Consider the following 14935-nt stretch of genomic DNA (forward strand, 5'->3'; position numbering starts at 1 on the left):
ATTAAGGTGTCATTTTGGATGTTAAAGATTTTTCCCAGAACTTTGTCAGAAATCTGCAATATTCTGTTATTTCCATTTGACACCTGCCACTTTAAACTGTCTCTTAAAAGTAAAATACTTATTTTACTGGAAGAATTTATTACCAAAAAAGAGGATGAAGCAGAATCAACACCAGAATTGCCCATCAAAATTAATAAGGAAGCTTAAAAGAATCACACTGAACATGGATGCTTTACTTGCTTGCATTTCTTGAAACCTTTATTCAACACATCAAAATGGTAAAATATTAGACTCTTGTACAGACAATAATTTAAATAAATACCATGATTAATTATCATTAACAAACGCAACAAGCAGTATCATCAAAGAAAGGCCTAAGGCTTCTTGACTTTTTCAGGAGCATTTGACTTTTTTCTATCGATTACAGGGGAGGTTACGCTTAAATAAATGCATTAATAAGTAAATAAGCAAACAGCTAACAGTTGAAGATTATTTTCATTTGGCATCATCACAGTCATCAGTGAAAACTTTTCATTGTACAATCATTTCTGCAAAGTGCTTTGTGACAATATGCCTCACAAAAAGGGTTGTATTGTTTTAATTCTTTCTTTAGATTTTGTTGCGAACATGTTTTCTCTCATCGAGTGGAGGAGCTGTTTTAAAAGACCCAAAGGCATCCCCATATCATCATCAGAAATAAATCTCTATGGCACTACATCAGGATGCTTGATTGCATTACATTGCACTGTATAACTGTTTATTTTAAATACAATGTTGTAAATAATCCAAAACCAGTTAACACAGCACAATGCAAATCAAATATTTAAACTCACCCAACTGGTGCGGCGAGTAGTGTTGAGTGATCTCACCTACAAAATTAAATAATTAACAGAAGAATAATTTCGAACCTCTGTATATTCAGAGGTTTGCTGGGTACAGTAGTAAGGCAGTCAGCACAGCAATAACATTTTAAAAATCGTCATGGTGAAAAACGTTGCTACAAGAGTGAGTTTCAGTCCATTGTCTTGAAGATTTGTTGTCGTCATCACAGTGTGAATTGTTCCAGCTTTCAGCATCCTTTCCAATCATAAAGTCTGCTTCCAATCATATGTAATACTTCAGAGTCAATCATTTTTTAAAGTAGGCCATCTTGTTCAAAAACGGAGGGCAGGAGGGAGAAGTCAAAGGGCACAAACTTGACACCGGTCCCATGGTAGAATTTGTTCTGAAACTCCACCCTGAAATCAAATGTTCAAGTGAGCAATTAAGGATATCTAAAAAAATGATAAGGAAGGTCTCAAAAGTCTCAAATGTCTGTTATAGTCCCATTATTTAAGTTCTCATTATAGAAAGGTCATTTGGTCTATTTAATTAATCTAGAACAGTCAAATAAGTTAAAAAAAATTGAAGTGCTGAATAGTAGAATAGGAAAACCACAATTCATGCAACATTTTAACATTATGATTAGAGTTGAATGATGTGTTGTTGAAGTGTTGTGTTGGTTTGATAATCATTAATTGTTTAATTAATTCTTAAAAGGAACAAAGACCAAAATCCTTCTGCTTTTTTCCAAGTCTAATCTGCAAGCAAATTGAATGTCTTGGGTTTTTCAGTGTTCATTTTAACAAAACAAGATATTTGAAGACATCATCTAGCTCTTGGAAATTTTAGAGATCAAACGAATAATAAAAAAGAAGACAGTAATCGGCTAATAGCTAAAATCCAATAAAATGTTAAGTCTCATATCACAGTATTTATTTATTTTCCTGAGCCACTGGTGTTGCCATGTTCTAATACTGATGATATCCATGATATATAGAATACAAAATACTGATATCATGTAAACAATACACATATGAAAATATTGTGTTAATCATTTTAAGGGTTAGGGACGTGAGTTCATCTAGTTGCCTTTTCTTTATCCACGTGTAAAGAGTGTCCTTTTTGTATGCTTTTGTATAGTTATGGTGACAGACTCTCCACCTCATCCTCATCCACTCTCTCATTCTGAATCATATTTTCACAATAAACAAAGTTAAAGATAGATTTGACTGACAGCATTATTTTTCTTCAAATTTTCATTCATTACGATTAATTATTTTGGCCATGACGTTAATGTACTTAAATTTCATATTGTGACCGCCCTGTCATGAACTGAATATTCAGATCAGTTGAGACTCACCAGTGAAGTCGGAGAGCGTGGAGGAACGCTGATAAACCCTCCATGACGAGTAGGATGGACACGGTGAGTACAGCGAAGAGGCCGAACACAGGGACTAAAAGCACCACCCCCACCCTGGTGGTGATCCTCAGACCCAGACGCATCACCATGCCCCACAACACCTCAGACAGCTCTGAAAACAATCAAAACAAAGTCCATAAAGATGCAAAATACACAAAGAAATGAATTAACAGGGTTCATACGGGTGCTTGAAATCCTTGAAAATGCTTGAATTTAAATATTGTCAATTGCTTGACATTCTTACTGTATTTCTCTTGAAATCTGACTACATCCATCTATAGACTATAGATAATCACATGTTCAATGTAAAAAATAATGAGTAGCCTATCTGAAATGAAGACCGTTCCTCCTTGAAGTGTAATACCATCGCTGTTGGTATGGTTCAGTGAAATCTCCCCCTTTTAAGTATGTAAGTACTCATCTAAAACATGCAACTTACAACAGGTGTAAGGTACTGGAAAAGCTTGAAAATTGACCTTGAAAGTCCTTGAAAAATGCCACTGCTAAAGTGTACGAATCCTGATTAATATCCAAGGTAAAGAAATGAAAAGTATTAGGAGTACTTTTTGTGAGTGCACTTACGGGCGTGAGCCAAGCTGAGTGCCCACAGACGCAGGTATGATGCAGTGTTGGAGATACAGCCCAGGCAGTACTCTATGGTGTGAATGGACTGGTACAGGAGCACATCTGCAAAGTCAAACTGCAAAACAGATCAAATAATATATAAGATACTACACTTAATTCAGACTGATGAAAATTACGTCCAGATAATGTGGCTCTTCTGTTTAATGAAGCATTTATGCAATATTTCTGTATTCTGAAATTTACAAAAAGACAAGGCTGATGATTCTTCTCTACTCTCTGTCAAACATTTAATGTAATTTATGCAAGTGCAATACATATTAATCCATACTTTTGTGCATCTCCAACTGTAGTCCCTTTTGCAAGATATTTTAAAACCAATAACAAGACTAATGTCATGGGTAGGAAATACATTAGGAAATAACATTAGAGAATAATATGCCACAATGATGATGAATGCAAAATCAGCATACAATGATCACAACCAGTGTTCAGAACATGCGGCCTTGCAAAGAAGTAAACATTAATATCTTCTTAGGTGCAAATACAGCATGTCACATGCACTTCAAATGTCATGAATGCTGTTCAAAAGACAGTTAAATCATTAATGAGTAAAATGAGTAAAAGGAAGTAAGAATGAAACCAGTGCAATAAATCTTTTCTTGCATGATTTAGGTGACTGATCATCTCATATAAAACCTGTGGCCAGGAATTTATGTGTAATTTTTTTTCTTTTAAAGTGACCTGACTTTCGGAGAAAGAAAGTTGTGAAGTCCTGCGTCCTTCAGCTTGGAAATGTATCAAAAACCAAATCATTTTCTGAGAAGGTAGTTCATGCTTACGTTTAATCTCATCTAGACTTTTGAAACTCTCTCTATACCTGCCTCAGTCAAAAATCAACCTCGCATATCCAGCTTGTTTAAAATGCTGCAGCTAGAATTTTGACAGTATTTCCCCAGTCTTAGCACATCTACACCGTCTACCAGTAAGATTAAGAATTGATTTCACGACTTTAATGACTACTTTTAAAGCACAGAAAGGCCTAGACTCAAGATATATGCTTTCTGTTTTTTAATGTTGTTGGTTTGGGATTTTTTTTAAACACTTTATAAACACTGTTTTTTAGAAAAGTGACATATTAGTATTATTAATATTATCATCAGACTGTTTAGCAGCAGCACCATATAATACAGCACTGTTTGTTCCAACAGGTCACTTTACTGGTTGACTTGCACTGTCTCAGTTTACATCCAACCACATTAGGCCTATATTAGACCTTCTGTGTTTTTCCTATGATATATGTCATATGCCATTTATTCTATACTGTGTACATCTCTGCGTATATTTAAATATATTTATTCATTGATGTTCATACTTCTACTACATGCAACAACTTATTTAACCTATTTAACATGCTAAAATATATTTTCTCCAATGTGCAATATCTGTAAAATGCAAAGTACTTTCAGGAAAACAAACAAACACAAGAAAAATCTATATTTATAAAACATGCATATTAAATAAATAATATTTTTAAATAAAATTAAAATAAATAGCAGAATATATATGTATATAATTATTCTGTTTATTATATCTATGTGTCTGTATCTTGAGCTGCTGTCACAACTACATTTCCCCACTACAGGATAAATAAAGTCATCTTATCTTATCTTATCTCATCTATTTCATGCAAATATATATATATAATAAAAATATAGACACACAGAATCATAGATATTTAACATATAAAGGCAGGGTACTGTTGGATCTCTGACCTCTTTGGGAAGAGTTTGACTGCTTGGCATTTCATCAAGTCCCTCCTCTTCGTCATCTTCATAGGACGGTGCTGTGGAATTGTCATCCTCGCTTACACGCCTCACCCTCTCATAACCCTAAGATGAGACAACAGCAATTGATTTTATTAACAACTGACCAAAAACTGTTTGGGTTGAACATACAGATGTATATTTAATATGTTTGACCACACATACTCTGCGTCTGCGCAGGCCTTTGCCTCCCCGGTACAGCCAATACAAGTAAAGAGGTTTTCCTAACAGCAGCACAGGAACTGACAGCATCGCTATCACAACTAAGAAAATCTGCAGCCCAGTCTGTGGAATCAATCAACAAAAATGCATTAAGAGTACATTCAGGATTAAAATCATGCAGAGCTCATCATGTTGCAACATGAAAAGCTACCTGTCCTGGGTAGAGAGGAGTCATATCCTTCGACTGCATGACGAACATGTTGATGAAGTGGATGAGGATGCTGGGAGCCCGGCTGGAGTCTCGAGCACCAAACGCCAACCACTTGTAGACAATCATGAAGACCAGGTAGCCAAAGAGACAGAGCAGAAAGAGCAGCTCAGGAAGAAACAGCAGATAGACGTTAAATTTCTGTCGGAAGTGCCTGAAGGGAGAGAGCAAAGTGTGGGAATAATGAAAGTGATAAGAGAGTGCTTCAAACAAACAATACAACCTCTCAAAAAATTTTACATAAAAGGACATGAGTAGTGCACCAATGCCAACATTGCATGCTTGTTATTGTATCATTGCTTTATATTACAGTTTTATTAATTACATTTATGAATAGCTGTTGAGACAACTGTGTGGTAAAGCCTCATAGAGCTGCTATCATAGCTATAGTTTCTTAGTCTTGCTCATAGTTGTTTTTTCAACACTGGACCAGACATATCTGCGTGTTTAAGCTTCATTCGATCTGGCAGATGCACCTGGTCCCCCTCTCATTCAGGCAGATTTCCAGCTGAGCGGCCCCTTGTCAAACCGATCACAATTGTCTATCTAATATGGGGGGGGTTGGAAAAAGTTCAATTTTTACGTCAACAAAAGGAAAGGGCACAGTGTAAAAGGCTATTGCTTTTCGATCGTGTCCTTTCCTGTTTGTATGTTTTTGTAATTTATAACACGTATTATTTTCTAATTCTGACGATTTCTGATGTCTGGTTATATTTTTCTGTGGCTCCGTTCTACGTCACACATTTAAAACAGTCTTCCCTCCACAATAAGGGAATGTCCCACATATATTTGTATTTCCTTTTTTATTATTTTTAGGGACTACGGATGCAAACTAGCAGCTTTGCTATAGTCCGGCATGTTTACAGAGATGTTTTCGATGTTCGTTAATGTGCACTGTCCCTATCCAAAAACAAAGCATTATCCTAAATTGAAAATTTTTGCAAATTGGTCTGTTAATGCCAGACTAGAGGCCTTTGGCACAGAAACTCATTTAAACATGCTGATGCGTTCATTTTTATCTAGAAGAACCATCAATGCTGGTTAGTCAGTTAGTATATCTAATATAAATTACGGTTGTAGTGTTGCATCAGAAGACACTATTACTATAATAAAGATGCCTAGATGCCTGTCAGCCAATAACAATGCAGGAATACTGATACTATATATATATATATATATATATATATATATATATGTATATATATATATATATATACAGGGTGTCTATAAAGTCTCTTTACAATAAAAATACAAATGCAAATGCAATTGATGAGATATCTTAATCAGATTTGTTGTATTTACTGAGTGGTTATTAATCACATTGCATTTGTGTATTTCAGGTAACCTGCTGATGAAATAAGTAGCGGTAAATGAACCCCTACAAAAATGGCTACTCCCCAAGAGAAGGCATAATGTGTATCATGGTTTATTGAAACAAAATTGCAGGGGACGGTTTCTCTGTCTCCGTGGTCAGTTTGTCTCTCGGGGAGCCCAGGAGACAGTATTAGAGTTGACGGTAGAAAGGAGGAGGATAACAGACTGACACCCTACAGTGAAAATGGCAAGAAATCGAGTACCGTCTTGATGTGCTTCATGCAACTAATAGTGCGCATGTAGAAGTGTATTAAATGAGGCAAAAAAATTGAATATCTACTCCTCATACTGTAATTATATTCAGATATTTGTCTGTTCATTTGCTTTTGGAATAAATCTTTTAAGTTGTAAAGAGAATTTATGGACACCCTGTATATATAAGTTAATTTTTATCTGCACATGTTGCTGGTTGACTGATCGATGCTGTTAGTGCATCAACAAAAGTGATGTCAGGTTATCGCAAGGAGCCACTCACAGGTGATTGAAGACACTCAGCACCACTCCAAAGCTCATGTGAACGACCCCGATCACAACCGACATCTTCATCTTGTAGGAGTTGAGGAAGGACAGTCGGTTCACTGCCATGTTCCATATCTGATGGGATATTAAAAAGCATCTCAGTGAAAATGGTCAGAAAATGAGTCAATTATACCCTGAGTGTAGCATCTGAGTGCATTTACTCACAGGATCGATGCCAAATGGATACGGTCCACTGAAAACACCGCTGACATTAGGGTCTAATGTGAGCAAAGCATTTGTTCGGAGGGTTTTATTCCTGCAATGTAAAAAGAGATTTGTATCACTTAGAAAAACCCATTAAAAGAACACATTTATGTTTTTCTGAGTGTGTTTATTTTACTGGTGACTCACGTCCACTGCTGATTTGTGAACATAGCCTTGACGCTCCACCCAGAACCAAATATATTAAGAGACTTGGAGAAACAGTCGTTGTAAATCAGCCCGGTGTAGATAGAGAAAAGCCCCATCATCAGGATGATGTAACGTCCGTTGAAGAATGTCGTCCATATCTGAGATCAACAGAGACTCAGCTATCCGCAAAAACTAATTTGCAATCATCAGATTCTGCATTATGGATGAGCGGAACAACTCATTCCTACCTCATTACTGGAACGCTTCTTCTGCTTTTTTTCCGTCAGCACCATCCACAAGGCGAAGAGGCTCATTACCATCCCATGCCCGAGGTCGCCAAACATCACAGCAAACAGAAAGGGGAATGTGATGATGGTGTAGGGAGCTGCCAGTGAGAGAAACATCTTCAATAAATCTACCTTGAACGTATCCAGAGCCAACAAAAAGACACTTTAAAGTTAATTTCTTACAAGATACAGTGTGATTCTTACCTGGGCTTACCTCGCGATAGTCCCCCACCCCGTACGCCTCCACAATGCTCTGAAAGCCAGATGTGAACTTGTTGGTTCTTAACAGAGTGGGTGGAGTGTCAGTGCTCGGGATGCGGTTCACAAAGGACGGTACGGTGGCATCACCTTTTCTCTGTTTAAAAAAAAAGGAATGAAAAAGGATGATCACATAGCCTTTTATTGTTAGAAAAGGACATTTATGATGCTTTGAGCTCCCTTTGTTCATTCATATCTCATGTGAACTATTCACAAGTTTGAGTGATTTTCTGGTCAAAGAGTTCCGTCCAATGCATTCATGGTGAGAGATTTGATTTGAAAACAACAAAATATGCAGCTCGGAGCAGTAAGAATTGCTGGCACTCACAAGATGAAAACGCTAATTGACAAAATCTACAACAGCAAATGATACAGCCAATAATGCACAAAGAAAGACAGATGGAGTTGTTTTGGAGAGGGAGTCATCCAAAAACCCTGCTGCCAGTATAAATTGGAAATAATTAAAAATGCATCTTAGTGACACATCTTGAGTGCTTTACAGCTGATAAGCAATGCCAATTCAATTAAAGAAAAAAAAATCAGCTACAAAATGACAATTTGTATATCAATTACTCACCTTTTTTATCTTGAAAGTTTTTTTCAAGAATTGATGGTAATATGGGGTGAGTAATTGATAATTGATAACTTTAAGAGACCAAAAATGATTCATAGAATCAGCTCAAGGGAGAAAAACATATTAATACCAACCACAGTGTTTTTGTTTCCACAGAAAAAAAATCAGACTTGAGTAGCTGCCATTGATGCCTATAATTAGAGACTAATACTTGTAAGTCTGCTTTGGTGCATCAAATCGATTAACATCATTTCTATAGCGCCTGATACAACCAGAGTTACAAGGTACTTCACAAGTGCACAGAAAATAAAGTTTCAGGATTTGGCAACAAACCTGATTTTAGGGGTCTTGGTGCAGTTGAAAGATCCTAATAAAAAATAATGAATAAGACCTTGTGCACTATTCACAGGTCATGAATGTGATGCTTAACCTCAGCTCAGAAATTGCAGTGTAATTGATTTGTTGCAGCATTATCATTAATATTTTATCATAGAGCCTAATCACAATCTTGGTTTGGCTTTATGACTACACATTCATTCTGTGTGAAAAGGTTAAATGTTTATTAAGCACAGTGGTAGTTTTCTGTCACCATTTAAAAAATAATCAGCTTCTCTTTCCTCACCGAGCCTTCTTCTAGCGCCCCCCGCAGGTTTGCCAGGTCACTGACGGGACACCACACCTCCGCGATCAGACACTTGTTGGTGACGTCGAAGCTGCAGAGGTTCAGGATATGGTAGATTGCCTTCATCTTTTTCACCTGCACAACCCAGGTATAGGCAGACTCCGAGGCTTTCTGCAGAACCTGTCTCAGGTAGTCCTCAGTGCGGTGCAGCACCTGGAGGGACACAACAGTAACTACAAACTCACTGAGAAAGGATGTAAGTGTTAAATTTCCCTGTCTGTCTTCATCAGTCCTACATTGTTAAGATCTTGGATGCGAGTCCTTAAGCTGTCCAACACATCTGCCCGCTCCTCGTCGTTCTCAGGGTGCGGGTAAAGGTGGCAATGGTAACTGTGGACAAAACGTACGGACGTGTAATGTCATAAAGAAGGATAGTACAACAAATGTTTGAAAAATTCAGTCATGTGATGAGGGCATTCTTACCAATCACAGATTTTTTGTACTTTCTGTCCGATCTGGTCTCCCCAGAAGGAGATGAGAAACACAACACTTTTGCTGATCTCACCCTGAAACAACACAGATCAGGCAAGTTCATAACCACAGCATCACTAAAGTTTAGAAAAAGGGGGAAAAAATAAAAAATGTAAACGTAAAATCTAAGTCTGTTAGCAATTCATCAATTCATGACACATTTACCAAAAAAGTGACTCATAGAAATGTATGTAAACTTAACTTGAAAGATTATAAAAACTGGTTCAACCATTTGGAAAATTACCCCGTTGTAGGATTATTAAAGTAATATCTTAAATTATTTTGCATGTAGTAAACCAAGCCTACATAAGCCTGGATGTATTTGGGGGTGAAACTATTCAACAGGGAACCTATATAATATATTTGGATTAACATGACAAAAGCAGTTGACATTGAAGGAAACAGCAGACAATTGTACATCATCACTTGACTTGATGTGTTAAAGCATTTGCAATTTGTTCGAAAGAAGAAATTGCTTTTGTGATGTGCATAAGGGAACAGATGATGTGGAGGCTGAACGAGTCGTTTTTAGAATTTCTATTCTGCTCTGAAAAATATACCAAAGTGTCTGAGAAAAGTGTATGTCGCGTTAACCAGTGACATTTAGCTAAAGATATTGATCTATATCTATGTGTTTTCAATTGCTATTTGCTAATAGTGAGCAGATCCTCACAAATCCAACATGGAAACGGCTATTCAAGCATACAAATATAATGATGACAACAAAAAATAGCTCATAAGAGTTTAATTTAGGAGCTGATATCTAGCCATTTTCCATGGTTTTCTTGATAATAACCAAAATCATAAAAAAAACCCAGTTGTCCCGAGGCATTAAAATGAACACGAATTTCAAGAAAAACAATGCTCTAATATTTTTTTCCATGACTGTATATCTAGTTTAGATGTGGTTTTATCAGACTGACATAAGCCAACATCCCCAGAACTATCATCACAGTTTGATAAAATTGTTTCTAAACTCTGGTTGGTAAATAGAAATACATGACATTATCGTGTAAAACCAGGGCAAACCCACAAATGCAGAATGTGAAATGACCGAAACAAAACAAGAAAATAGTTTGATTCTGTAAGACCCCCATGCTCAGAGTAAGAAACAGCAAAAAAACAAAAAAAAAAAACAGCATTTCCTGTGATTTTTACAAGCAGAATACATGTTACGTTTGGCATTTGTAATGAAATCTGCGGTGTAACTCACCGTGTCGAGATCAGCGAGGTTCTCATCCACTTCTGCGTAGCTAAGGATGGTGTAACCTTTACACACTCTCCACAACATGCGCTCAAAGGCCTCCACCTTCACCCGCTGGATGAGACCCGACACAAACCTGCAGCCAAGAGACATCAGATGAGGTTAAAGGTTCATTTTTTATAGATAGCACACATTACAACATCCTGTTTTGTGGTTGTACAATGACACAGTTTGCAGCTCACCCCAGTTTGGCTCCGAGTCTTTGCATACCGGTGCATCCTGTCACCGAGTCTGTCTCCATAGTGGGGAACTCTTCATACTGGGGACCAAGAGCCTCATGCTAATTATAAAAGGGAACATGTTTCATTCATGACAGCTAACATTAACTGCTCCTTACATGGTCCTACACAAAGGCGATGTGGTGTTCACACACTGGAATGTGATGTTTACTCTCACATAGACACGACTGTTGCCGTGTCCCTGTTTAACTCGGCAGCCTGGATGAGTCAGGTGCAGCTTGTAACGGCTGCATTGTGACCGTGTCTTTAATTAAAGTCGTCTCTAGTTCCACCTCTGTCACCCCGGGAACACGTCAGTGACAAGAAAACAAGACGAGGTGAGTGGGAGCAATTTGCCTGAGATGCAAACAGAGTGGAAACAAAAGCAGCGTAAAACAGATAGTTTAAAAAACAGACTTACTCTGGAGCGGCTGTGAATGAAGGTCCGTGTGATCTTCAGCATGTGCGTGTACTCGGTGAGCTCCAGGAGGTTCCTCCGCAGCTTCTCTTTGTTTCGGGCCACCTCGCTGAGCTCCATCTCCAGCCTCTGAAGCTGCTCCTGTACGTCAACACACATCAAGGACACAGTGACTATGACTGGCAGCAGAATATGGTCATAATCCCACAATTTTAAAACATAAACTATCAATGTGGATAGATACTTTAGATAGATTAGATAGACGGACAATAACAATCACTGTCAAATATACAGTAGGTCAATCTGCAGCATTTGTCATATATGAATTCGTTTTTAAAATATACATAAAGAGCTGACAACTGTTGCTCAGTGCGAGGAACCTGATGATATCATTGTAGCAGTATTTGCAATAAGGAGAATAAAGTATTCTTAAAACTTAACTTTGTTTTTCATGATGTGTTTGTTATTTTGTCAACCATCCAGGGAGAGTTAGTTCATAACACACTTATCTAATGTATATATTTTAGTAGTAGTAGTTTAGTATATTTATAGTGTATTCTTATGTGTTCTTTGTATGCTGGTGTTTCTTCTATTATTCTGTATTGAGCTACTTTAATCTAATTCTATTGACATATATTTGTCTGTTGTAGTGTTGATGTGTGTATTCATTTTCCTGTGAAATGTCTGGATAACCTGCTGCTGTAACAAGAACTTCCCAGGTTCTACACGTTGAGTTGTGAGTCCTAAATGAGCCACAATGCACTCTTCAAAAAATGTAAAGCCATTTTAACAACAAAGTAGTAATATATTAATTTCTGCATTAATTTGTCCTTCATGATTTTCTCCTGCAACTTGATTGGATGCAGTCGGATTGGTTCAAACAAAGTTGATCTGGGTAATTTAGTGTTGACTTGATGGGAATGAACAGTGATAATGTTAGTTGATCCCGGAAATAAAATTAAATAAATTGATTTGTGGTCCACTTGAGGGAAGGCATCAAGTATTTTCAAGTCAGAAGGTGCAAGTACAAGTGAAGTCACAAGTTATACGTGTTGAATTCCAACTAGAGTTCAATATCTTCTTTGGTTTTATCAATTTGGAGTCTCCAGTCATCAAATGTGTGACTTGAGTCCACACTTCATCTAGTAGAGATCCCTAAGTTTCACTGAAATGCCAGGCTTAAACACACAGGAACAAGAGCTGAAACATGCTGATGCAGTATTTATGCATGATACTGCCAGACAGTGTGAAATAATGTATGATTTTCTTTCTGGAGGTTAACAGATCTACGGGAACATGGCTGCACCACTGAAGAAATCAAAAACATATTAATATTAGGATCTAGACAGAGATATGAACAGACTATTCTCTGTGTTTCAAATATTAAGGATACTAGAGTTCATATAAAATACTCAATTAAACTATGACATGTGCAAAATGTTTACAGTAAGGTGTTGATGTAATACTTACCATGATCTCAAGCACTTGTCTGGGGGGAGGAGCGAGCGGGCTCTCATCCTCCTCTGGAACGGCTATGTTGGCCTTCTGGATCTCCCTCAGAAGGTATCCTGTCCACAAAACATGCTGACGGTTTATTTCATGGTCATTATTAACTGGAGTGTCGGAGCAAGCTGTCTAAATCTAAATCCCTGAGGGACCATTTTTACAAAACACAATCAGCCAAGAGTTGCTTACTGCCCCTGATGATATATCGTCCAGGTGTATGCTCAAGGCTACACCCACATGAACCACCCCAGGTGCTCTCTCTCTTACCCAGAATCCTCTCCATCTCCTCACATCTCTTGATTTCGCTGACGAAGCGCCGCTGGAATGAGCTGACACTTGGGTTGAGCTGAAACCAGAGGAGCATTACAGGTCAGGTGAGCTGTTAAGTTATTGCATCAGTCAGTGCATGTGCAGTAACAATCACACCATCTTTACACAGATTTAGACTGCCTCTGACATGTTTTTATTGTTTATTAAATACTCTAATAAAATTCCTCCCCAAGGCAACTGCAATGTGGATTCATTGGACTTTTAACCTAGATTTTTATTTTATTTTAAATAAGACAAATTTGACATGAAAAGTCACTTGAATTGGAAAATATGGATAGATGGTCACATGGTCAAACATCACTACAGTTAGATAGATAGATAGATAGATAGATAGATAGATAGATAGATAGATAGATAGATAGATAGATAGATAGATAGACAGATTGATAGATATCCATGCATGCAGAGAGAAAATGAGCTAAGGTAGAATTAATTTATTCAGCAGGCTATTCGAAGATAATAAAAACAGGCCTTCTAAAATAATACACATAAAAGCACAAAGGCTTTTAATCTGGTGGTAAAAATAGATAGTTAAAAGTGTTTGTGCATCATCTGTACTTACATCCCTGAACTCGACCAGCCCCAGCTCCCCGAGCTCACTAATGCAGTCATATTCAGAGCCGGACTGCAGAAACAATTGCGCCAAGCACATCTCCTCACTCCGAAACACCATCTTTATCTGCCAGACAGATCTGCTCCGCCGCTTGATAATCTGTCTGTAGTGTAGGCTGCTGAAGCTGGACGACGAGCCGGTAACTACAAGCGAAAATAGGGCATCACAAAATTCAACGAGTCGGTGCGCGGCTTTAAACCCCTTAACCAATTAACATCCCCTCGAGGATTAATTATTGTCTATTAATAATGACGAATTTCAGACGGGGCATTTTTTCCTCATCCTTAGTCTGGGTGTCGCACCGTTGTGTCGCCGACTGATGTCTATTAAATAAACAATATGAAAACAAAGACAGAAACCTCCCTAGTGCACCTTATGCATCGAGCGATCCCGGAGAAAGGCGTCATCCTATGGGCTCTTTACCTTGAACACCTGTCATTACGGCGCAAAAACACGGCGACGACGCAACGCCTGCGGCACAGAAACGAGCAACAGGCAAACTAAAAGATAAAGAGTCAACCCGCCATGAAGACAAACGTGGCGGAGGGCAGCATCACACGTTATAAAAAGCCAGAGTCAGAAATAGGCTACGGCCTTTATTCCCGCTACGTCGCCCGGCAATTGACACAGATTGCGTCTCCGGGTTGCCAGGTTTGTCGCATCCTCCGAAATAATAGTGTTGTTTTTTCGCGAATTAGAAAATCGTCACCCTGTTAAAAATAATCGCCTAACTCAAGTTTTGCAGAAAACACAAAAAACTTCACCAAAAGTGTAAAATATGGCATTTATTGATCATTTCACTCAAAAAGGATGTAACAAAGGATGGCTATTGGCATAGTAATAACACTGTGTGTAAATTATGTAACTTTAGAGAAATAAATGACTTAGGCCATTTTTTGAACATGGCTTTGTGACTTAAGCAAGATATGGTAACACTTTATTTTGAAGGTGTCTACATAAGAGTCACACAAGCCTGTCAGAAACATGACA

The 14935-nt window shown here is 37.8% G+C and overlaps 1 protein-coding gene across 2 annotated transcripts; it reads right to left on the minus strand.

The window, feature by feature from the left end:
* Positions 1-211: 211 nt before the first annotated feature.
* On the minus strand, positions 212-14537 carry atp6v0a2a (ATPase H+ transporting V0 subunit a2a). Of its 2 annotated transcripts, none has more exons than XM_059358318.1 (20): positions 13895-14537; positions 13270-13348; positions 12967-13064; positions 11500-11637; positions 11043-11119; positions 10810-10936; positions 9549-9631; positions 9362-9455; positions 9066-9278; positions 7816-7966; positions 7573-7709; positions 7325-7482; positions 7139-7229; positions 6930-7048; positions 5024-5234; positions 4816-4935; positions 4600-4716; positions 2825-2942; positions 2183-2354; positions 212-1238 (listed from the first exon to the last, which is right to left on the minus strand). In XM_059358318.1, exons 1-20 carry the CDS (start codon positions 14003-14005, stop codon positions 1136-1138), a joined length of 2517 nt encoding a protein of 838 aa, XP_059214301.1. In that variant the 5' UTR covers positions 14006-14537; the 3' UTR covers positions 212-1135. The 2 variants fall into 2 exon arrangements, with proteins under 2 accessions (XP_059214301.1, XP_059214300.1); XM_059358317.1 differs by having other exon boundaries at positions 11043-11140.
* Positions 14538-14935: the final 398 nt, after the last annotated feature.

This window comes from Centropristis striata, chromosome 19, assembly GCF_030273125.1.
Source record: "Centropristis striata isolate RG_2023a ecotype Rhode Island chromosome 19, C.striata_1.0, whole genome shotgun sequence".
Classification (NCBI taxonomy): domain Eukaryota; kingdom Metazoa; phylum Chordata; class Actinopteri; order Perciformes; family Serranidae; genus Centropristis; species Centropristis striata.